This window comes from Macaca fascicularis, chromosome 15 (genome assembly GCF_037993035.2).
Source record: "Macaca fascicularis isolate 582-1 chromosome 15, T2T-MFA8v1.1".
Taxonomy (NCBI): domain Eukaryota; kingdom Metazoa; phylum Chordata; class Mammalia; order Primates; family Cercopithecidae; genus Macaca; species Macaca fascicularis.
The window spans coordinates 1,557,461-1,581,725 of NC_088389.1; the positions used below are offsets into that span (position 1 = coordinate 1,557,461).

Genomic DNA, 24,265 nt, shown 5'->3' on the forward strand with positions numbered 1-24,265 from the left:
AGGAAAGTCACAAACCGTCAGGAGCAGGGCTCTGCAGCGACTCCTCCTCCCAGTCCCCTTGGCTTTGAACATGGAGTGACTACCCTTGAGAAGTCCTCTCACTTCGCAAAACACCAACGTGAACAGCATGTGCAGCAGAAGGACGCGGCGCGGAGCAGGCAGAGCCCGGCCTCCCTCCCCAGCACAGGGGCCAGGCCAGGCCACTCTTCCTAGGACGCAAGCTCTGCACCAGGTCCACCCCGGTGACTCTGCAGCCCAACACCCCAACACCATCCTCCTCGTGCTGCAGTCCAGTGACTGAGGGGAAAGGCAGTCCCTGGAGCTACTGTCCAGCTCTCTATTAAAGGACAAGAGGGTGAGAGGGGCGAGCAAATGTCCGGGGGCTCTGGAGCAGTGGTTTCCAAACAAGAGCGGCAGCAAGGAAGGTGCCTGGGGGCTCCCAACCCCATTCTGAACAAAGCAGTTCTAGGTTCCATTGGTTTTATATAATCAGACTCTATGACTTTTTTTAAGTTCCAGGATTTGAAGAAAAAACAGATCTAAACGCTGCTGCTTTCACATGAAAGAAACTCTCCTAAAGGGCTGGGGAAAAGCCATTCTGTTTAAAGCTGGGCACAGCAGCTCACACCTGAAGACCGAACTACTGTGGAGGCTTGAGTGGGAGGGAGGGACAGCTTGATCCCAGGAGTTCAAGCCCAACCTGGGAAACACAGTGAGACCCCCTTTTCTTACACACAATACACACACACACAATTTGGTTCTACAAAACGCAGAAGCAACAGCTGGAGGAACGTGAAGGAGTGAGAGTCATCCAAAGCGGGTGGGTCCTGTGACAGCACCACCCACAGGTGCCACGGGGCCTGGGAGATCTGCTCTGGAGTGAGGAGGTGCCTGGGGCCATGGACACTGGGAATGCTCACCCCAGGCATCTGCAGTATGTTCGTGGGGGTCAGGCTCTGAGCACACAGCCAGCATGCAGACACTTGGCTCTGTCCACACTGGAACAGGCTGATGGGCCAGCACGGCTGTGCTCAAACCACAGAAATCCCTTGGCAGCCCTGGGAATCCTAGACTCACCATCGTAATCATCTTCGTATTTTGAATAGATATTTTGTGGGAGGATGAAGGAGGCATGGATTTACAGATAATTTTTAAGTCTCTCAGCTTTAAATATATATACAGCTGACTTTTGAACATGGATTTTAATCACATAGGTCCACTTACAAGCAGATTTTTTTTCCAACCAAACAGGTTGAAAATACAATGTTTGCAAGATGCAAAACCCCGGAACACAGAGGGCCAACGTTTCATATTACACAGGTTCTGCAGGGCTCACTGCAGGATTGCAGCATGCTTGGATTTTGGTACGGGGACGGGGTCCCGGAGCCAATCTCTTCCTATACCCAAGGGTGACTATATTTACTTTCTCACTAGATTCTTTTCCTTATTTCATCTCAGTAACCCATGGTTATTAGTAACACAAATTGGACATGACACCTGTTTATAAATAAAGCTTTATTGGTGCACACCCATGCCCACTGTCTACATACTGTCTGCATCTGCTTCAATGTGACACCACCATGACCAGCTGTGACAGGAACAGTGTGGCCCACAAAAGCACTGACATTTGCTACCCGTCCCCTGGAAACAGTTTGCTGACTCCTGTACTGAACTGCTGAGAGAGGACAAAGGAGATAACCCTGCATTTCATGTGCTTAAGAATCATGTCAGCCGGGTGCAGTGGCTCATGCCTGTAATCCCAGAACTTTGGGAGCCTGAGGCGAGTGAATCACGAGGTCAGGAGGTCGAGACCATCCTGGCTAACACGGTGAAACCCCGTCTCTACTAAAGGTACAAAAAATTACCCGGGCATGGTGGTGGGCACCTGTAGTCCCAGCTACTCGGGAGGCTGAGGCAGGAGAATGGCGTGAACCTGGAAGGTGGAGCTTGCAGTGAGCCAAGATCACGCCACTGCACTCCAGCCTGGGTGATAGAGCAAGAAGAGCAAGACTCCGTCTAAAAAAAACAAGAATCATGTTGGGGCCAGATGCAATGGCTCACATCTGTCATCCCAGCACTTTGGGAGGCCGAGGTGGGTGATCACTTGAGGTCAGAAGCTCAATACCAGCCTGGCCAACATGGTGAAACCCCGTCTCTACTAAAAATACAAAATTAGCCAGGCATGGTGGTGGCGGGTGCCTGTAATCCCAGCTACTGAGGAGGCTGAGGCAGAAGAATCGCTTAAACCTGGGAGGCGGAGGTGGCAGTGAGCCGAGATCGTACCACTGCACTCCAGCCTGGGCCACAGAGAGAGACTCCATCTCAAAAAAATAAATAAAATAAAATAAAATAAATCGTGTCAGGAAGTCTGCCTGCTGCAAACAAGTGAAGAATGGTGTCTAAGGGCCTCTTACTGGGTGACAGCTTGTATGTGTGAAACAGACGTTAAGTATAAAATTTGCTACACATTAAATAGTAGAGAAATGTCTATGGATGACTTTCAGAAACGTAGAACCTATGAAGGACCTGAAAGTGTCTGAGCACGTGGCTGAAGCGTGAAGAGGGGCCGCTTCAGTGCTGCACGGGGGCCTCCAGTTGTGTCCGGGGAGAGGGTCTGGCCCTGAGCCAGACGGCTGGGATTCAGCGTGATCAGGGGCCAAGAGAAAGAAAACTACAGGATGGCCGGCAGTAAGGAAGGAGCATTTGCACTCCAGACCTCAAAGAAGTGGGGTCAGTTCCCTGCAGATGGGATCTGGCAGAGAAGAATCCCGGTGGAGAACATCAAGAAAGGGGGAGGGGGCCCTTCAGGACTCCAAGTAAAGACTCACACTAACTGGCATCTCACAGGACGCTCTGGGAGGCCCAGGCATAGGACAGTGTGGAACAGACAGTTCCGGGAAAAACAGTGCCAGGAGTGGAAGTGGGTGTGGGGTGGGGGTGGGCACTGCCCAGCTGTCTGCAGAAAGGCTGGGCTGCTGGGTAGAAGAGGGGTGGATAAGGAAGAAAGGCGACAGGCTCCAGAGGGCAGACAAGGCGGATGGGACGGTGGAGATGCGGGGAAAAAGCAAGTGCACGGGAAACACAGCAGCCTGCGTGGTCACCACCACAACTCTCACTCAGAAGGGTTTCTGCCCTCAGGTCACACAGAGCAGGGCCCAGCTCTATGCCCAGGCCTCATGCCTGGACAGCAGCACCCATTGAACTGTTCCCTGCCATCAGAGCCACCGTCCTCCTTCCTCCCTGCCCGACAAGTCCACATAGGGACCCCAGGCCCATTCAGGCTCAGTATTTGGCACTGTTCCCACCCACCTATGCAGAAGGCACAAACACTCCAAGCTCACAAAGCAAAAGGCAGAGCCTCCACTCTGGGCATGGACTGTGGTCACCGGCAAAAAAACGCAAGGGAAGCACTGCAACTTCTGCAGCTTCTACCCAAGTGTGAACAATGAGCCCAGCAGGGACCTGCAGCTTCTACCAAGTGTGGACACTCAAACTGCTTTATGACCTAAGTTTACTTTTTCTGTTTTTTGGTTTTTTTTTTTTTACTAGTAAAATACACACACCACAAAATTTACCATCTTGATCATCCTTAAGTGCACAGTACAGTGGCATCAAATACATTCAGAATGTTGTGCCACCATCACCACTATTCACCTCCACAACTCTTTCCATCTTGTCAAACTGAAGCTCTGTTCCCATTAAGCCCTAACTCTCCATTCCCTTCCTCCAGCCCCAGCCTCCAGCCCCTTCTCCTCTTTCTGTGTCCGTCAGTCTGACGACTCTAGGGACCTCGTGTAAGTGGGATCGTACAACGTTTGTCCTTTTGTGGCTGACTTATTTCATTCGGCACAGTGTCCCCGAGGCTCATCCACGCTGCAGCGCGGGCCCCAGCTTCACCGCTTCTCAGGCTGAGTCACACGTCACTGCGTTTTGCACACGACCCTTTGCTGATCCATTCGTCCGACAACCGGCCCTTGGGTGGCTCCCCCTTTTGGCTGCTGTGGTTGATGCTGCTGTCAACGTGGGTGTACAAACATCTCTTCAAGACCCTGCTTTCAGTGCTTCTGGGCCACATGCCCAGCAGTGGAATTGCTGGATCACATGGTAGCTCCATACTTAATTTTTTTTTTTTTTTTTTTTTTTTTTTTTGAGACGGAGTCTCGCTCTGTCACCCAGGCTGGAGCGCAGTGCCGCGATCTCAGCTCACTGCAAGCTCCGCCTCCCGGGTTTACGCCATTTTCCTGCCTCAGCCTCCCGAGTAGCTGGGACTACAGGCGCCGTGACCACGCCGGCTAGTTTTTTGTATTTTTAGCAGAGACGGGGTTTCACCGTGTTAGCCAGGATGGTCTCGATCTCCTGACCTCGTGATCCGCCCGTCTTGGCCTCCCAAAGTGCTGGGATTACAGGCTTGAGCCACCGCGCCCGGCCTCCATACTTAATTTTTTGAGTTTTTCACAGTGGCCGCACCATTCCACATTCCCCTCAGCAGTGCACAAGGGTTCCCATTTCTCCCCATCCTCACTGATACATGTTATTTTCTGTTTTGATAGTAGCTATCCTCAATAGGTGTACGGTGGTATCTCACTGTGGTTTTGATTTACATTTACCTTATGATTATTGGCGTTGAACATCTTTTTATGTGCTTACTGGCCATTTGTGCATCTTTTTTTGAGACAGTGTCACTCTGTCACCCAGGCTGGAGTGCAGTGGTCTGATCTCGGCTCACTGCAACCACTACCGCCCGGGTTCAAGCGATTCTCCTGCCTCAGCTTCCCAAGTAGCTGGGACAACAGGCATGTACCACTACGCCTGGCTAACTTTTGTATTTGTAGTAGAGACGGGGTTTCACTGTATTGGCCCGGCTGGTCTGGAACTCCTGACCTCAGGTGATCTGCCTGCCTTAGCCTCCCAAAGTGCTGGGATTACAGGCGCAAGCCACTGGGCCCGGCCTCCTTTGCCGATTTTTTAATCAAGTTGTTTTTGTTGTTGAGTTGTAGGATTTTTTTGTATATTTTTAGTAGTAATTCCTCATCAGACATAGGATTTACAGACATTTTCTCCTACTCCATAGGTGCCTTTTTATTCTGTTGACAGTGTCTTTTCTTTACAACAGGCAAAGTGCAGCAGTAAGAAGCAGGGAAACAGGAAAACAAGGAGATAGAAAGCTTGGTGCATCAAAAGATACCAAGTCTCATCAAACCTAGTGTGTCTCCTTTTTTTTTTTGTTACCTGCACTTTTGGTGTCACGTCTAAGAAATCACTGCCAAGTCCAATGTTATGGAGCCTTTGTCTTATGTTTTCTTCTAAGAATTTTATAGTTTAGGTCTTACCTTTGGGTCCTGGACCTGTCTTAGGCTAACTTCTGCATATGGTGTGAGGTAAGGGTCCAGTATCACTCTTCTGTATGTGGATATCCCATTTTCACAGCACTATTTGTTGGAAAGCTGTCCTTTGCCCCGTTGAATGGTCTTGGCACTCTTGTCAAAAATCAACTGATCATGTAACACAAAGGTTTATTTCTGTGCTCTCTGTTCTAGTCCACTGGCCTATACGTCTATCTTTATGCCAGAATAACACTGTTCTGAGTGCTATAGCTTTCTAGTAAGTTTTGAATCTATCTCTCTTTTTCCATTTATACATATATTATTTTTTAAGACAGTGTCTCACTCTGTTGCCCAGGCTAAAGTACAGTGATACAATCATGGCTCACTGCAGCCCCGACCTTCTGGGCTCCAGCAATCCTGCCACCTCAGCCTCTGGAGTAGCTGGGACCACAGGCACTCGCCACCATGCCTGGCTCATTTTTGTATTTTTGTAGAGACAGGGTTTAGTTATTTGTCCAGGCTGCTATGGAACTCCTGAGCTCAAGCGACTCACTCACCTCAGCCTCTCAAAGTGCTGGGATGATAGGCTTGAGCCACCACACCCAGCCAAATCTCTATATAGTTTTTCTGTTGTTTTTTTTTTTGTTTTTTTGGTTTTTTTTGAGACAGAGGCTCACTCTGTCGCCCAGGCTGGAGTGCAGTGGTGTGATCTTGGCTCACTGCAACCTCCACCTCCCAGGTTCAAGTGATTCTCCTGCCTCGGCCTCCCAAGTATCTGGGATTACAGGCACGTGCCACCACGCCCAGATAATTTTTGTATTTTTAGTAGAGACGGGGTTTCACCATGTTGGGTCAGGCTGGTCTCGAACTCCTGACCTCAAGTGATCCACCAGCGTCAGCCTCCCAAAGTGCTGGGATTACAGGCGTGAGCCACCACGCCCGGCCCAAATCTGTATTTTAAAATCAACAATGAGACTTAATTTGTGGCCTAACATATGGTCTATCCTAGAAAGTGTCCCAGGTGCACTTGAGAAGAGTGTACATGCTGCTGTTGGGCAGAGTATTCTGTATGTCCATTAAATCTAGTTGGCTTTGCTGTTAAGTCCTCCATTTCCTTTCTTATATGCTATACGGTTATTCTATCCATTACTGATAAGTGGAACCTGAGGTCTCCAACTACTACTGTAGAATTGTCTATGTCTCCCTTCAGTTCTATCGGTTTTATTTCTTGTATCTTGATGGTCTATCATTTGTTGGGTATGTAAATGTTTACACATGTAATTGTTATACCTTCTTAGTGTACTGAAATTTTTATTACTATATATTGTTCTCCTTTATCTCTTGTAACCTTTTTTTATTTAAAAACCTATTTTGTCTGATACTAGAATACCCACCTTGCTCTCTCTGGTTACTGTTTGCATGGAATATCTTTTTTCATCCTTTCGTTTTCAATCTATTTGAGTCTTTGGATCTAAAGTGAGTCTCTTACAGACAGCATGTAGTAGGATCATGTGTTGTTTTTTCTTAATGCGTCTGCCTTCATCCATTTAGTGTTGCCATAAAAGATAAAGAGATTTGTTTCCTGAGTCTGGTGGCGGGAAAATTCAATATTGAGCAGCTACACCTGGTGGGGGCTTCACGCTCTCGCTCACGGTGGAAATTGGAAAGGGAGCAGGCATGTGTAAGAGATTACATGGATAGAGAAGAAGGAAGAGACAGAGAAACCAAGGAAACCAGATTCTTTCAAACAACCCACCTCAAGGCAGCTAATCTATCCCCAAGAGCGAGAAGTCACTCACCTGGAGGGAGGGCACTGATCTACTCATGAGGAGTCCATGCACATGACCAGTCACCCCCAGGTAGGCCCCACCTCACAACACTGTCATACTGGGGATCTAATTTCAACAGGAGCTTTGGTGTGGACAAACCACATCCAAACCACAGCACTGCCCATCTTTGTCTTTTGATTAGAAAGCGTCATCTATTTACATTTAAAGCAACTACTGCTGAGGATTTACTTCTGTCATTTTGCTCTGTTTCCTACATGCCTTACAGCTTTTTTCATCCCTCATTTCTTGCACTACTGTCTTCTTTTATATTTAGCTGATTTTTTATAGTGGAATGTTTAAATTCTTTTCTCGTTTCCTTTTGTGTATGCTCTGTAGCTATTCTCTTTGTGGTTACCATGGGGATTACATTTAACATCCTAAAGTTATAACATTCTAATTTAAATTTATACCAGCTTAACTTCAGTAACACAGAAAAACTCTGCTCCTTTACGTATCTGTTCCCACCCCTTTCATTTGCTGATGTCACAAAACGACATCTTTATTCATGCTGTGCCCTGAAACATAAACAATTCGTTTAAATGCATTAGTCTCTTAAGTTATGTAGGAAAAATGTGGAGTTACAAACCAAAGTTGCAATGATACTAGCTTGCAGACTAATTTTTTAAACGTATTCGTCTCTTACATCTTATAGAAAACAAAAACCATTGTTACAATACTAGCTTTTAAAACTGCCCATGTCTTTTTTTTTTTTGAGACGGGGTCTCGCTCTGTTGCCCAAGCTGGAGTGCAGTGGCCGGGTCTCAGCTCACTGCAAGCTCCGCCTCCCGGGTTTACGCCATTCTCCTGCCTCAGCCTCCCGAGTAGCTGGGACTACAAGCGCCCGCCACCTCACCCGGCTAGTTTTTTATATTTTTTTAGTAGAGACGGGGTTTCACCGTGTTAGCCAGGATGGTCTCGATCTCCTGACCTCGTGATCCGCCCATCTCGGCCTCCCAAAGTGCTGGGATTACAGGCTTGAGCCACCACGCCCGGCCAAAACTGCCCATGTCTTTACTTCTCATATGGCTTCAAGTTACTGTCTAGTGTCCTTTCTTTTCAACCTGCTAGCCTCCTTTAAGTATTTCTTTGCAGGTCCAGGTCAGGTGGTAAGAAATTCCCTCAGGTTTTATCTATCTGAGAATATCTTAATTTCTCCTGCACTCTTAAAGGACAGTTTCCGTGGCTATGGACACTTGGTTGAAAGATTTTTTTTCTTGTATCACTCCTAATATACCAATGATATACTCAAGAGTCTCTTTGTCTTTCCACAGAAGTGTCTCAAGTATAATGTGTCTAGTGCGGGTCTCTTTGAGCTCATCTTACTGGACTTCACCAAGCCCCCTGGGTGTTCATATTCATGGGTTTCATCAGATACTCTCTCCAGCCTTTTCTTACTCTCTTCTCTCTGTACTCCCACAATCCCTATTTGGTCCTCTTGATGATGCCCACAGGCCCCTTGGCTCTGCTCACTTTCCTTCGGCCTTTTTGTCTGCTTCTCAGACTTGATGATTTTTACTGTCCTATCTTCAAGTTTGCTCTCTCTTTCTTCTGTCTGTTCAGATCTGCCTTTGATTTCCTTTAGTGAATTTTTCATTTCACTTATTATACTTTTTAGCTCCAGAATTTCTTTTGGTTCCTTTTTAGGTTTTCTAGCTCTTTATTGGTATTTCCATTTTGATCATACATCATTTTCTTGACTCTCTTCACAACTTCCTTTAGTTTCTGAGCATATTTAAAATGGTTATTTTCAAGTCTCTGTCTGGTAGTTCTGGCATCAGATGTTTTCTGGGAACAGTTTCTGTTGACTTATTTTTTTCATCTGATTGGGCCATACCTTCCTGTTTCTTTGTATGCCTTGTAATTCTATGTTGAAAACTGGACATTTGAATCCAATAATGTAGAAACTCTGAAAAGCAGATTCTCCTCCTTTTCCAGCGTTTACTATTTTGTTGCTGTTACTGGTTTGGGGGTGTTTTTGTTGTTGTCATTTTTTATAGTTGCAGGCTGTCTCTGTGAGGAGGGTGAGCCAGAGATCCAAACTTAAGGTTTTTTCATGTCTTTCCTTAGCCTGTGCCTTTCCCTGGGCACACGCAGTCACTTTGTAATTTACCCCATATACACAGTTGCTTCTGAATATCCTGGTCTTTAATGTCTGGCTCCCAAAAGGAGAAAACAATGAAAACGAAGTGGGGAGATAAAAAGAGCACTGGCCCTTTAGATTTCTCGGACATCTCATGGAAGAAAGGCTTGCAACCGGATGAGAGGGCCTCTCTGTATGCACCTGGGGACAAGGTCCTGTTCGCCCACCCTGGCTCCCACAAGCTGCACGCACACTGTTTCAGGAACACCGCACACCCTGCACCACAGGGCTGAGGAAGGGAGTGGGCAGCAGAGCTGAAACTGACGGAAATTCACGTCCCAGCCTCCTGCCTAGAAGCTGCGAACCTTCAGTAGACTCCAGAGTTCCCAATAGTTCCATCAGCCAGACTCTGCCAGGGGAACTGCTGTCTAGGTGAGGAGGTGAATTCCGGGTCTTCCTGCCCCACTATCTTTCTAGAATCCTCTGAAATCAGCTTTTGGTGCTGTGAGGGTCGTTTTTTAACCGTGAACCGCTACACGTTGGAGAGATACAGAACAAGCTGCTAACAAAGATGCCAGTCCACTCTAAAAAGAACGCATGCTCACCTAAAACAACGCTGGGTGCCTGAGATCCCGAGTCAGCACAGCCATCCCCAGCCGGGGGCTGTCACACAAACGCATGCTCCCAACCTTCTTGCACAGCACAGATCTTTCATTTCCGATACTGCAGAGCAGAGGGTGCAGAACAGGTCGGACAGAGTCCCAGCCACCCTCCATCTACAACTAAGAATTACGGCTGCCCACGGGAAGGAGCTACACGCACGGGCTCTGCTATGGCGTCGGCGGTACAACGCACGTTGAAACCGACACGTGACTCTGCTCTTCTTTCCTGCCTGTGGTAAACTTAACGGGGCAGCAGGAGGGAGAGCGCAGAACCGTCCGTGATCATCACCACAGGAATTAAAAATTAACAGAAAGACATGACAGGAATCTCAGCCTTTCTTTGATAACCTGGCTCCAACACCCCTCCCACAGGGAGGCAACAAGGAATGGCAGGCAATGGAGTGAAGAAATAAAAGATGAAGAAATAAAAGTGGTAACGGCAGACGGATTCTGAGGCAGACGGGAGCAGGTCCCCGGTGAAACCCGACCTTCAAGCCAAAGGCAGCCCGAAGCCTAGAGACTGGGACTGGGCTGCCAGTTCCCGACAGAATCCACAACCTGGAGGGAGAACGTCCGTGAGGCCTTTTAGCCAATCAGATGGTGTCTTTCCCAGGCCTGGGCCAATGAGCAGGCACTTCCTCCATTCCGGGCAGGCCTTTTAGCCAATCAGATGGTGTCTTTTCCAGGCCCAGGCCTGGGCCAATGAGCAGGCACTTCCTCCATTCCGGGCCCACACAGACCCCGGACGCGGTCACACAGCAGGCCCGCCCGCCTGCCGGTAGCAGCTACTGACTGTGGGGCTCCTCTCCGCTGAGCGCGGTTCTGTTGCTCCATAAAACTCTTCTCCACCTTGCTCCCCCTCCAGGTGTCCACGGACACAGGACAAGAACTCGGGCCCCACCCAACAGCGGGTGCAGAAAGGGCCGTAGCATGTTCCTGGCCGGCTCGCTGGGCTGCCGGCCGTGACTCGCCCCCGTTCGCGGAACCGGGAGTGAAGAGCGGCGATCCTTCTGGGGACCCAAACCTTGGGATTCCTCAAGCCAGAGCGGTAACACTACAGCCCTCCTGCCCTCCGCTTGTGTGCTGGCAAGCAGCGGTGCAGCCAGGCCCTCCTGGGAGGGGCAGGCCAGGGCGAAAGCGGCAGAGCTGGACGAGCTGAAAACGCACCCCAGCCCGTACTGTGGGTGGCGAGAGCAACAGAGCCACAGAACACTCTCCCAGCCCATCCCCTTGGGGTCCGCAGTTGCTGGTGACTCCAAGTTTTGGGGCGGCACCGTGTTCCCCTCATCCGGACGCCGGTGCCTGCAGCGTGAACCGCTTGCGGTACGCCTCATCCAGCCAAAGCTCTGCACGGAGCCAGCGCCTGGAGCCGCCCGCCCCGCCACAGCAGCCAAGCGAGCCTGGCTGTGCACAGTGGCCCCACGCCACGCTTGCTCACCAACACACACCCCGCTGCTCCACTCCCGGCTTGCCCTCAGAAGGTGTGGCACCTGGGCCGGTAGCATGAGCTGAGTACAGCCTGCTGGGCCGAGTGGGCAGAATGAGCCCAGCAGGTGCGAGTGGAACTCAAGCAGAGGCGCCGCTGGCCACAGAGGTTTACGGCTGGCAAAGTGACACTCAAGGGATCCTGTGACAACAGGACAGAACCTACCCAGATTCCTGCTCTGTATGGACACTGTTGTAAAAGGCCTTTGTCTCTCTCTGCCATGCCGGTAAGTGGACTCTGCACCCCCGGCCCCCGGACACTTGACAGGGGACTCCTCCATCCGCACTCCTGTCTTCCCAGCCATGTAGAAAGGTGCAGTGACGGCCACCACAAGACAAGGCAGCTGTGCGTGCTATGCTCCTCTCTAGGAAGCACGTTCTAGCACAGAAACTGTACCTTCATGCCCACTCCGGAAGCCCTGGGGTGACAACGCATGGAAGCAGCTGAGGCTGAGTATCTTAACCACTGGATCAAAGCAGGCAGCTAACTGCCGAGCACTTCTCCTCCATGGCTCGAGGCTGTTTTACACACTGTCCTCGGCTAACTTGCTCATGGACCACCCACTTCCAGGTTATGGATAAGGAAGGGGTGGTGGAGGAAGAGGGCTGTGGAAGAGTAAACTGGGGCCCGCTAAACACACTGGGTACTTTGTTTTTAGAAAGCTCTTTTTAAAAGATGATGATATAATAAAGCTAAAATAGGAAAAGAAAATCTCGACACTTTAACAACACCTCAGACATTACTTGTACGTCCTAACATACGTGAGCATTACTCCATAGTTTTGCAAAACAACAAGTTTAACTGTTTCAAACAAATAAAATTAAGTCAAATAGCAAAACAGTTGACGGGGAGGGCAGCAGATAACGACTGATTTTGTTTTCTAACTTCCAATGAAAAGAACCAGGGCTCCCTGGAGAAAGCCGATTCCGGCACTGGGAAGGGACAAGGCAGGTAAGCAGACCATCCAGTGAATTGGGAAGGTCTTCATGAAGAGGTGGGCATCGCCCCAGGACTCAGAACCAGCCTACAGGGACCCCACTGGACAAACTTAGAACAATTTGAGCAACAAAATAAATAAGGATAGGAATGGATTATAGTTCAGAGACTCAAATAAGAGTCCATAAGTCAGTACTTAAAAATAAATAGGCCGGGGGTGATGGCTCACGCCTGTAATCCTAGCACTTTGGGAGGCCAACGCAGGAGGATTGCCTGAGCCCAAGAGTTCAAGACCAGCCTGGGCAACACAGCAAGACCCCTCATCTCTATTTTTTTAAAAAGTTTTTTTTTTTCTTTAAGAGTAAATGGACAGATAACTGTGTGGATGGACAGGAAAGTGAAGCACCTCCTTACAGCAGAAACTGAAATATGAGGAGGAAATGATGGAGTTGGAAAACCACCATTTGGCACCCACCGTGCAGTACGAGCTGGGCGTGGGTCACGGCAGATGCTGAAGCCTGGTGGGATGTGATGGGCGGTACCTGCAACACCTTAGGGTCTCGCTTATAATCTGGGGAGCAGTAACTTTAAGATGGAGGGCTCTGCAGACTCCAGCAGCAGAGCAGTACAAAAAGCCACCAAAATTCAATTCCTAAGGACACTTGTCAGTCCCCTGCATCGCTCCACGACCTGCACCCAATCCTGGGAACCGCTGGGCAAACCCCCGTCAGACACATTCTATGAAACACCTGGCCTGTACTCAAAACGCCACGGCTCAGACAGACAAAGAGGCTGACAATGCTTCAGATCAAAGGAAACTAACGAGACACAACACAGGTGCTCAAGGCTCCAGGACCAGATTTTATTTGTCCTCTACCCTAAGGACACTCGGGCATGGGAAATGCGGAACGGGACACTGAGATGAGAGAGCAGCATCGCGGTACGCTTCCTCACCGGGATATCTGTGCTGCAGTTATCTAAGAGAATGTTTCTGTTTTTAGGGACATTACAGTAATTTTTAGGAAATAACATTGGTTTTCAGGGATAAAAGGGCACAATGTTTACAACTTACATTCATGTCTCAGAAAAAAAAGTTATACATGGGGGCGGGCAGGGGGCGAGATTGTGCCATGTGGTAAAATGAGTAAAGGGTACACAGGACTTATCTGTAGAATTTTTGCAACTTTGCTGGAGGTCTGAAAATACTTAAATAAAAAAAAAATTTTTTTTTTTTTCTTTGAGACAGAGTCTCGCTCTGTCACCCAGGCTGGGGTGCAGTGGCCAGATCTCAGCTCACTGCAAGCTCCGCCTCCCGGGTTCCCGCCATTCTCCTGCCTCAGCCTCCCGAGTAGCTGGGACTACAGGCGCCGCCACCTCGCCCAGCTAATTTTTTGTGTGTGTTTTTAGTAGAGACGGGGTTTCACCGTGTTAGCCAGGATGGTCTCGATCTCCTGACCTTGTGATCCGCCCGTCTCGGCCTCCCAAAGTGCTGGGATTACAGGCTTGAGCCACCGCGCCCGGCCTTTTTTTTTTTTTTTGAGACGGAGTCTCGCTCTGTCGCCCAGGCTAGAGTGCAGTGGTGCGATCTCGGCTCACTGAGAGCTCCACCTCCCGGGTTCACGCCATTCTCCTGCCTCAGCCTCCCAAGAAGCTGGAACTACAGGCGCCACCACCACGCCCGGCTAATTTTTTGTATTTTTAGTAGAGACGGGGTTTCACCGTGTTAGCCAGGATGGTCTCGAACTCCTGACCTCATGATCCACCCGCCTCAGCCTCCCAAAGTGCTGGGATTACAGGCGTGAGCCACCGCGCCCAGCCAATAAAAAGTATTTTTAAAGTCCAGAAAAAGACACCTGTGGCCAGGTGAGCATCCTCAAGTGAAGCCTTGCCGGCAGCAGCAGCACTCACGAGGGCCAGCAAGAAGGGCCTTGCATCTCTCCAGGACGGCGCCAAACGCATGTATTCCATCCCAGAAGCTGAGGAGGTTTGAAAGCCCAGGGAACCCTGACGCGTCGCTCACTCTGACGTCCCGGTGCCCTCCCAGCACCTCCCACAAAAGGTCCCCAGTGAGGAATCAAACGTTCATCCACTCACAGAACTGGCCACAGAAGCAGCCAGCCCAGGAGAGTGAGGAGCATGCCCAGAGCGAGGTGGCAGTGGCAGAGCAGCTGGAGGGGGCGGTGGTCCTCACCCTGGGCCGGGGCTTCCCCAGCACACCCCAGCATTCCCAAAGGCACTTCATCTACAAACCAGGAAAGCTTCCAACTCCAGGGTCTTCTCCCCACAGAGACCAAGTGAGTAAGACACTAGTAAAGAAAACAGTCTTCATCTTGAGAATGTTAACAAGCTAGGAAATCAATGCCGGCCTGAGCCAAGGCTTTAGAGCAGACGTCAGGTGTGCCTCCTCAGGCATACAGGCGAGCCCGGGAGGGCCGGCTGACGTCAACAGTCATTCATCAAGAGCAGCACAGGCACTTACAGTCAAACAGAACTCTCACCTGGCAAGGGGCAGGCTTGAAACATACATTCAAAGAGCAAAGACAGTTGCTGGGTCTCCCTTTTACCTGTCTGTGATTTTGTGGTGGCCATGTAGCATTGGTTCTGAGGTAGCGACTGATGAAGGGATGGGAAGGGGGGTAAAAGCTGCTGTCGTCCAAAGTCAGAAATGTTTTTGTTGATCTCCTCTTTTGGTTCCTTATGATCTCTAGCTTCTCGAACTTCTCTGGGATCTTTACTGGCTGCATGCTTCAAAACAAAGACAGTGAATAACTATAACTGCATAAGCAGATGGTCATTGAAATAACATGCAACCAAAATCACAGTTCTTCTCCCCATTAATTCCCCACAACTGAAAGATGAGATACAATGGAGAGAGGAGAAAGTCTGCAAACGGAAACAGCACGCTGTCCTCACAAAAGCACCTACCACTAAGACATGTGTGCGTAGTTGCCCCTCAGATGGGTTAGGTCAGCATCTACAAACCACGGCCCAAGCTAAGAACAGCATTTACAGGGCTAAAGGTCAGAAGGAGGAACGAGGAGGGAGGAGGAGCAATGACCACATGTGGTCCACAAAACCTGAAACATTTTCTAGCTGGTTCTCTGCCTGCAGAAAAAAATGTTCCAACCACTGACTTAGGTAATACATTTACTAAGCTAAAAAATACCCAAAATGGGCAGCATCAAAACTTCTTAAAAACTGCTTTCCCAGTTTATCGTGGCTAAACATTATGTCTGCAACATCCCCAATGGTATTTATCCCACAGTAGGTAACTATGTTGTGTTAAAACGGTATTTTACTCAGTCTCACTGATCTCCTAAATCTGCCTCGTCTCAGCCTGCAGAGCAGGGCTGTGATACCGACAGCAAACTCCCAGTACTTCCTTCATTGCAGAAGGCACAGACACAACTGAACCTCCACTCTCTGTCTGCTCCCCTCGTCACCTATAGACCTGTGATACTGTAACTTTAAATCTAATTCAATTGAACCACACTTTACTGTGCACATGGTGCAATACACAGTAAAAAGTGTTAAAAGATAGGGCATTCTTCAGGAGATGGCACTGGGAGAACTGAATGTCACATGAAAAAGAACAGAGCTGGACCCTTTTCTAAACTATATATAAAAATTAACCCAAGACAGACCACAGACCTAACTGCAAAACCTAAAACCATAAAACTCTTACAGAAAACAGGTGGAAAGCTTCCCAACGTTTGGATCTGGCAATTATTTCTTAGACATGAAACCAAAAGTACAGGCAACAAAGGAAAAAACAGACAAACTGGACTTAATCAAAGTTAAAATTTCTGGGCCAGGTGCGGTGGCTCACACCTGTACTTCCAGCACTTTGGGAGGCCAAGGGGGAAGGATCACTTGAGGTCAGGAATTCAAGATGAGTCTGGGCAACATAGCAAGACCCTGTCTCTACAAAGAAAAATTTCTAAAACTTAAAATTTTTGTGCATCAAAGGACACAGTTAACAGTGAAAAAAGCATGCTATGGAATGGGGGAAAACATCTGCAAATCCATCAGCAATTATTATCCAGAATATATGAAAAAGTCTTACAACAATAAAAAACAACCAGATTAAAAAATGGGCAAAGGACGTGAATAAACATTTCTTCAAGGAAGACATACAGATGGCTAATGAACACATGAAAAGATGTTTAACCTGATTAGGGAAATGCATATCCAAACCAGGTGAGTACCATTCACACACTAGGAAAAAAGAATGCTTAACCTCATTAGGGAAATACGTATCCAGACCTCGGTGAGTACCACGGATGGCTACCAGGAAATAACAGAAAAGGGTCAGTGTTGTGAGAACTGGAGAAATGGGAACCCTTGTGCACTGCTGGTAGGAATGTGGAATGGTGCGGCCGCTGTGAAAAACTCAAAAAATTAAGTATGGAGCTACCATGTGATCCAGCAATTCCACTGCTGGGCATGTGCCCCAGAAGCACTGAAAGCAGGGTCTTGAAGAGATGTTTGTACACCCACGTTGACAGCAGCATCAACCACAGCAGCCAAAAGGGGGAGCCACCCAAGGGCCGGTTGTCGGACGAATGGATCAGCAAAGGGTCGTGTGCAAAACGCAGTGACGTGTGACTCAGCCTGAGAAGCGGCGAAGCTGGGGCCCGCGCTGCAGCGTGGATGAGCCTCGGGGACACTGTGCCGAATGAAATAAGTCAGCCACAAAAGGACAAACGTTGTACGATCCCACTTACACGAGGTCCCTAGAGTCGTCAGACTGACGGACACAGAAAGTAGAACGGCATTGCCAGGGGCTGGGAGAGAGGGATGGGAAGTCTGTTGAAAGGAGACAGAGCTTCAGTTTGGGAAGATGAAGAGGTTCCAGAGATGGAGGGTGGTGATGGCTCCGCAGCAATGTGAATGTGCCTGATGCACTGAGCTGTTCACTTAAAAATGGTTATGTTTGATGTGATGTATTTTACCACACACACACACACACACACACACACACACATGACAAGGCACCTGCATCAACTAGAGTCAAGGTCAGGGAGAAGTGAACAAGGTCATAAGTAATGGTAACTCGAAGTACTCGGTGGGTCCGTGGCATGGGTGAACATGTGGCTGCAGAGACGGCTCCGAGGGATTCAGGAGGTGCTTGTAGAGATTACAGGTGAGGCAGGGAGGCAGAGCGAGAGTTCCAGGTAAGAGCACACGGAGCAGAACAGGGTAGCACCTGGCTTGGATGGGAGATGAGAGGGGAGTGCCAGGGCGAGCTGGAAGGCACAGGGGAGCACGTGCTCTTGGGGTTGGCTCTCATGACCTGACCGTCTCTGCCTCTCTCTGTCCCACAGGCGCACTATGTCTGTCTGTTCCCTCCCTCCTTCCCTTTCTGTGTCTCGAGTGCATCTTGCTGCCATGTGGTACTTGCAAAGCTTCTCACTGAGCCCACACTAAGCTGCCAGACACCCCACTGATGTCCAGAACAGACACAGAACCACCTGGGCTCCCTACTGGGGAACCTACCCTAGATTCATGTTCCAGTGACCACAGCTCTCTGGAGTTTTTTGTTGCTTCTCCCCACGGAGCCCTGTCCAGCTCAGCAACCCTGTTTGCCACATTCAGTGATTTCCTCTTGGAATGTGCCTCCACCCCGGGATGCCCTTACTTTTTCCTGAGGCATGAATGCTCTCCTCCCTCCAAAGCACAGTTCAGACATGACAGCTCCTCCCGCCATGTCCACTAATGAATGCACCTCGCACATGGAACACTGTTTGAAAGCCACACGAATGCCACACGTCTGCTTTACAAAGTGTCTTGGTCTTTCTCCAGTACACCAGGTTTGACTGCAATGAAGTCACTGTTAGAACTCAGGAGTCAGCCCCCTTTTAGGTCACCTACAAACCACCGTGCAGGCTGCTTGGTTCATGTGGCCATCCCCCTCAGCTGGTGCTTACAAACACAAAATGCACTTTCAAAGTACATATCAATGAAGGTACAAAAACAAACCCTGAAGAGGAAATAGCCATGCGAGGCTAATTCTTGCCGAGGTACACAACCTATTCTTTAATTTAAAAGGTTATTTTCAAAAATCTCAACAGTAAGACTAAGAACGGCTTAACCGAGGTGAGGATTCTAGATTTTGATTTTGCTGGGACTCTTACCTAACGAAGCACAAGGAAAGTGAAGACCTAGCCATGGAGGCAGCGCGGCCAGCGGCTGGCCCACCTTCACATGGCCTGGCTCTGGGAGGGCAGCCCTTCCCTGAGGCTCTTCCCTCCTGGGGGGCGGGGGGCCCCTTCGCTGACGCTCTTCCCTCCTGGGGGGGTGGGGGGGCCCCTTCGCCGAGGCTCTTCCCTCCTGGGAGGGGCGAGGGGTTCCCATCCCGGAGGCTCTTCCCTCCTGGGGCGGGCGGAGTGCCTTCGCTGAGTCTCTTCCCTCGGGGGGGGGGGGGGGGGGGCGGGGGGGTTCTCCTCCCCAGGCTCTTCCCTCCTAGGGGGCGGGGAGACCCCTTCCCTGAGGCTCCTCGCTCCTAGGGGGCGGGGAGACCCCTTCCCTGAGGCTCCGCCCTGATGGGGGTCGGGGAGACCCCCTCCCTGAGGCCCCGCCCTCCTGGTGGTGGGGCGGGGGGTGGGGGGGGCTCTGCACCAGTGTGAGTCTCGCAGTGGGACACTTGGTAGCACTTCTTCACATAATTGCTAAGAACCACCTCCAGTGCAGACTGACAGGCACCACCTCTCTCCCAGCACCTAGAGCCTAGAGTGGGTACCAGGAGGGGAGGTGTGGAAACACACACAGAGAAAAACAAGGGGCCCCATGCTGGCGCCTCCTGGAGTGGGCACAACTCAATCAGGGAAATGGAGCTGCCAACCAGGCCACAGAAACAATCATTTCCATGTAGGAAAAAATGTTCCCTTCCGGTGGCTTCCGCTTTCTTTGCCCTAACAATGGTGAACCTGCCAGTGAGCAGGCCTCGCTCTGAGGATCTTTACGATGGGGATCAACGCGGGACACAGGGTCCAAATCCCCTGGTTCTCGCCACGGGATAGTGAGACTGCAGCCGTGACACCACCTTCATGTTCAAACTTTTACAAGCATATTGGATTTTATTTTTATTATTTTTTTTGTTTTGTTTTGTTTTGTTTTTGTTTTTGTTTTTGTTTTTGAGACGGAGTCTGGCTCTGTTGCCCGGGCTGGAGTGCAGTGGCCGGATCTTAGCTCACTGCAAGCTCCGCCTCCCGGGTTTACGCCATTCTCCTGTCTCAGCCTCCCGAGTACCTGGGACTACAGGCGCCGCCACCTCGCCCGGCTAGTTTTTTGTATTTTTTAGTAGAGACGGGGTTTCACCGTGTTAGCCAGGATGGTCTCGATCTCCTGACCTCGTGATCCGCCCGTCTCGGCCTCCCAAAGTGCTGGGATTACAGGCTTGAGCCACCGCGCCCGGCCCATATTGGATTTTATTAACAAAGACTGCAACATTCATTTTATCACTGGAATGACTTTTTAAAACACAATTTTCAATAAATTCTGGTTTTTAAAAAATGCCAAACAAGACTAAATTGGGTTTGGGGTGGCAGGAAATCCTGAAGGGTGGAGAGGCCAGGCCCAGAACCACAGACACAGAGCACACCCCAGGCACGGGGGGCACCCACCCACCCACTGTCTCTGCCACACCACCTCCGTGGGGCCACAGACACAGTGCACACCCCAGGCACAGGGGGGCACCCACCCACAGTCTCTGCTGCACCAACTCCGTGGGGCCCACAGACACAGTGCACACCCCGGATGCAGGGGGGCACCCACCCACCCACAGTCTCTGCCGCACCAACTCCGTGGGGCCCACAGACACAGCCCTGCCTGGCTCAGTCCATCCCCTCCTTCTCCCGCAGGCTCCCCGAGGAGCAGAGCAAGTTCTCCAGGGTGCGGAGAGGCCGTGGAGGATCTTCAGCAAACCAGGTTCCGAAGCCTCAAAACACTCAGGTTCTCTCTTCCTACAACTGACCCGCCTGTGAAGGTACAGCAGTTTTCAACCAAATGATGTGTCATAATCAGACTTTAATTATTGTAGCAACTTAATCCAAAACAAAGCGATCACTTAAATAAGCCTCATGGTCGGACAATTTTTTTTTTTTTTAATTTCAAATTGCTTTTTTTCCCTACAGGAATGTGATAGGGTGACAATAAAAGATCCTCACGAATAAATATATATCAGAATAAAATCCTGGAAGTAGGACTGTAATAAAACTTCAGGGAGATGAAAGATGCACAGTTTCTAACATGTTTTAAAACTGTGACTGGTGCGCCATCCACAGGCAAAAATTAATTCAACCTCAGCCCAAGCCTCAGACTTTATACAAACGTTAACTCAAAATGGATCACAGATTTAAAGTTCACACAAAACTAAAAAAAAAAAAAAAAAAATTAGAGAAATTGATATCTAGGACTAGGTGAAGAGTTTTCACGCACACCACCAATAGCACAATCCACAGGAGAAAACTGATAAACTGGGCTTCATCAAAATGAAACACCTTCGCTCTGTGAAAGAAATTTGAAGAGAAAGAAGAGAAGCTTCAGACCAGCAGAAAATACTGGAAACCACATATCTGACAAACGCTCATATACGGAACTCTCAAAGCTAACAAAACAATGTAATTATAAAATGAGCAAAAGTCTGAAAGACATTTCCCCAAAAACGACACACTGACGGCAAAGCAATATAGGAAGGGGACAAGCGTGAGAGGAGTGGGAGGAAACAAGGGTGAGAGGCGTGGGGGAGGATGAGAGTGAGATGTATAGGAGAGGGTGACAGTGACAGGCATGGAAGAGGGTGAGAGTGAGAGGCGTGGGAGGGGGTGAGGGTGAGCGGCGTGGGGGAGGAGTGAGGGTGACCGGTGTGGGGGAGGGGTGAGGGTGAGAGGCCTGGGAGGAGGTGAGGGTGAGTGGCGTGGGGGAGGGGTGAGGGTGAGCGGCGTGGAAGGGGTCAGGGTGAGCGACGTGGGAGGGTGAGGGTGAGCGGCGTGGGAGGGTGAGGGTGAGCGGCGTGGGAGGGGTGAGGGTGAGCGGCGTGGGAGGGGTGAGGGTGAGCGACGTGGGAGGGTGAGGGTGAGCGACGTGGGAGGGGTCAGGTTGAGCCACGTGGGAGGGTCAGGGTGAGCGACGTGGGAGTGGTCAGAATGAGCGGCGTGGGAAGGTCCGGGTGAGCGGCGTGGGAGGGGTCAGGGTGAGCGGCGTGGGAGGGTCCGGGTGAGCGGCGTGGGAGGGTCAGGGTGAGCGGCGTGGAAGGAGTCAGGGTGAGCGACGTGGGAGGGTCAGGGTGAGCGGCGTGGGAGGGTCAGGGTGAGCCGCGTGGGAGGGGGTGTGTGTGAGAAGTCTGGGAGAAGACGCTGCCCATCAGCAGTCACAGGATGTGCAGCTGAAGCCTCAAGGAAACACCAGCACATCCAACAGAAGGGCTAAATAAAAAGCAGGTAAGAGCTAATGCCGGCGTCGGGAGAGGACGCCGCCGGTGAAGACGGGAGAAAGCCGACCCCTGCAACACCGCTGGTGGGCGTGTGAAATGCAGCCACTCTGGAGTACGGTTCTGCAATTTCCTCATAAAACTAAACACCCAAAGGCCATACAACCCAGTGATTATGCTCCTGTGTATTTGACTCAGAGAGATAAATCTTATTTCCAAAATGTGTACATAAATGTTCGAGCGGCTCTAAAGTAAAAATGCCCAGTGTCCTTCAGCAGGTGCCCGTGTACAAGGCTGTCCACACCCCACAGAGCACCAAAGCTTCAGCAGAGAACAGGATGGGCTAATGAGACGTAACTTGGATGGATCTTAAGAGAACTAAGCTGAATGACAAAAGCTACTCTCAAAAGATTGCATACACTGTAATTCCATTTATATAAAATCAGAAATAGGCCGGACACGTTGGATCATGCAAACCTGAGGCTGGCACAGGTTCAGGTCTGGTTGGTGGCTACACAGGGTGACGTCAGGGACCTTGGTGTGAAGGGTGTTCCGCATCTCGACTGTGCCCTGGTGTGGAGGGGATTCCGCATCTCGACTGTGCCCTGGTGTGGAGGGGGTTCTAATCTCGACTGTGCCCTGGTGTGGAGGGGGTTCTAATCTCGACTGTGCCCTGGTGTGGAGGGATTTTGGCATCTCGACTGTGCCCTGGTGTGGAGGGGATCCCGCATCTCGACTGTGCCCTGGTGTGGAGGGGATCCCGCATCTCGACTGTGCCCTGGTGTGGAGGGATTTTGGCATCTCGACTGTGCCCTGGTGTGGAGGGGATCCCGCATCTCGACTGTGCCCTGGTGTGGAGGGGATCCCGCATCTCGACTGTGCCCTGGTGTGGAGGGGATCCCGCATCTCGACTGTGCCCTGGTGTGGAGGGGATTCCGCATCTCGACTGTGCCCTGGTGTGGAGGGGATCCCGCATCTCGACTGTGCCCTGGTGTGGAGGGATTTTGGCATCTCGACTGTGCCCTGGTGTGGAGGGGATCCCGCATCTCGACTGTGCCCTGGTGTGGAGGGGATCCCGCATCTCGACTGTGCCCTGGTGTGGAGGGGATCCCGCATCTCGACTGTGCCCTGGTGTGGAGGGGATCCCGCATCTCGACTGTGCCCTGGTGTGGAGGGGATCCCGCATCTCGACTGTGCCCTGGTGTGGAGGGATTTTGGCATCTCGACTGTGCCCTGGTGTGGAGGGATTTTGGCATCTCGACTGTGCCCTGGTGTGGAGGGATTTTGGCATCTCGACTGTGCCCTGGTGTGGAGGGATTTTGGCATCTCGACTGTGCCCTGGTGTGGAGGGGATCCCGCATCTCGACTGTGCCCTGGTGTGAAGGGGGTTCGGCCTCTCGACTGTGGTGGTAGTTCTGCACGTCCACACACAGTAAACTGCACAGAACACCCTGAGCGTGATGCACGTGCGCACAGGTGATGGTGAAACTAAGTAAGCCCCACGGACTTTACTAATGTCAGTGTCCTGGGTCTGACATTGTCCTTTAGTTATCAAAGACATCACCACTGAGGAAAGCTTGGTGAAAGGTATTTTTGCAGTTTCCTGTGACAATGTAATTATTTTTAAGATTTTCTAAAGCTTTGTCATGTAGAGAAGAATACTGCAAAAGGTTGAAGTGGGGTCAGGCCGGCCAGCCTAGGAGTGGAGAAGCCCCAGGGCTAGGGCAGCTGTCGGCACCACAAGGCGCCTGCCCTCTCTGTCCCAGGAGAGGATGCAACACCCGGCAGCCGTGGGCCCCTGAGCCAGCAGTCCAGCCCCACAGCGCGCCCACCACCCACTGTGGTCACTGCAGGCAGGCCACAGAACACACACACAGCACTCACAGTCAGGCTGAAATATTATGACAGAAACAAAGGTGGAGACACCCTGGGGGGAGAAAAAAGCTAAAGCTGAGAGGAAAAAAAAAAATCACAAACAGGTGGTGTCAAGTCCAAGAGAACCCCCACTTGAGGAATCAGAATTTACAACAGAGATTATAGAAGAATTATAATCACTATCTTTTGAAAGATAAGGCAAGACAGAATTCAGAACAGTATTTTTTAAATTAAAAGAACTAATCAGGCCGGGTGCGGTGGCTCACACCTGTAATTCCAGCACTCTGGGAGGCCAAGGCGGACGGATCACCTGAGGTCAGGAGTTCAAGATCAGCCTGGCCAACATGGTGAAACCTCGTCTCTACTAAAAATACAAACATTAGCCAGGTGTGGTGGCGTGTGCCTGTAATCCCAGCTACTCAGGAGGCTGAGGCAGGAGAATCACTTAAACCTGGGAGGCGGGGATTATACTGGGCTGAGATTGCACCATTGCACTCCAACCTGGGTGACAGGGCGAGACTCCGTCTCAAAAAACAAAACAAAACAAAACAAAAAAAACAGAGAACTAATCAGAGATACTGGGCGTGAAAAAAATACATGTCAAAATAAACTATATCAATATATGGGATGAACAGCAAGAAGG

General features: G+C 50.3%; 2 protein-coding genes across 17 annotated transcripts in view; both read right to left on the bottom strand.

Moving 5' to 3' along the window:
- EHMT1 (euchromatic histone lysine methyltransferase 1) overlaps nt 1-24,265 on the bottom strand; it is a 236,247-nt gene that overhangs the window by 96,702 nt on the left and 115,280 nt on the right. For all 16 annotated transcript variants that reach the window (XR_012424023.1, XR_012424022.1, XM_074015811.1 and 13 more), the window contains one exon: nt 14,882-15,062. Coding sequence is in view for 14 of the 16 variants with exons in the window: in XM_074015811.1 (XP_073871912.1) it covers nt 14,882-15,062 (181 nt within the window). In the remaining 2 variants the exon portion in view is untranslated. The remainder of the gene's footprint in view (nt 1-14,881; nt 15,063-24,265) is intronic.
- On the bottom strand, nt 1,419-14,970 carry LOC135967509 (uncharacterized). The gene is made up of 2 exons (XM_065530894.2): nt 4,428-14,970; nt 1,419-4,108 (listed from the first exon to the last, which is right to left on the bottom strand). Exon 1 carries the CDS (start codon nt 11,683-11,685, stop codon nt 10,681-10,683), a length of 1,005 nt encoding a protein of 334 aa, XP_065386966.1. The 5' UTR covers nt 11,686-14,970; the 3' UTR covers nt 1,419-4,108; nt 4,428-10,680.

Bases quoted from the DNA above. Each gene is read 5' to 3' on its own strand.
- LOC135967509 (XM_065530894.2), bottom strand. From the start codon at position 11,685: ATGGCTGGGAAGACAGGAGTGCGGATGGAGGAGTCCCCTGTCAAGTGT.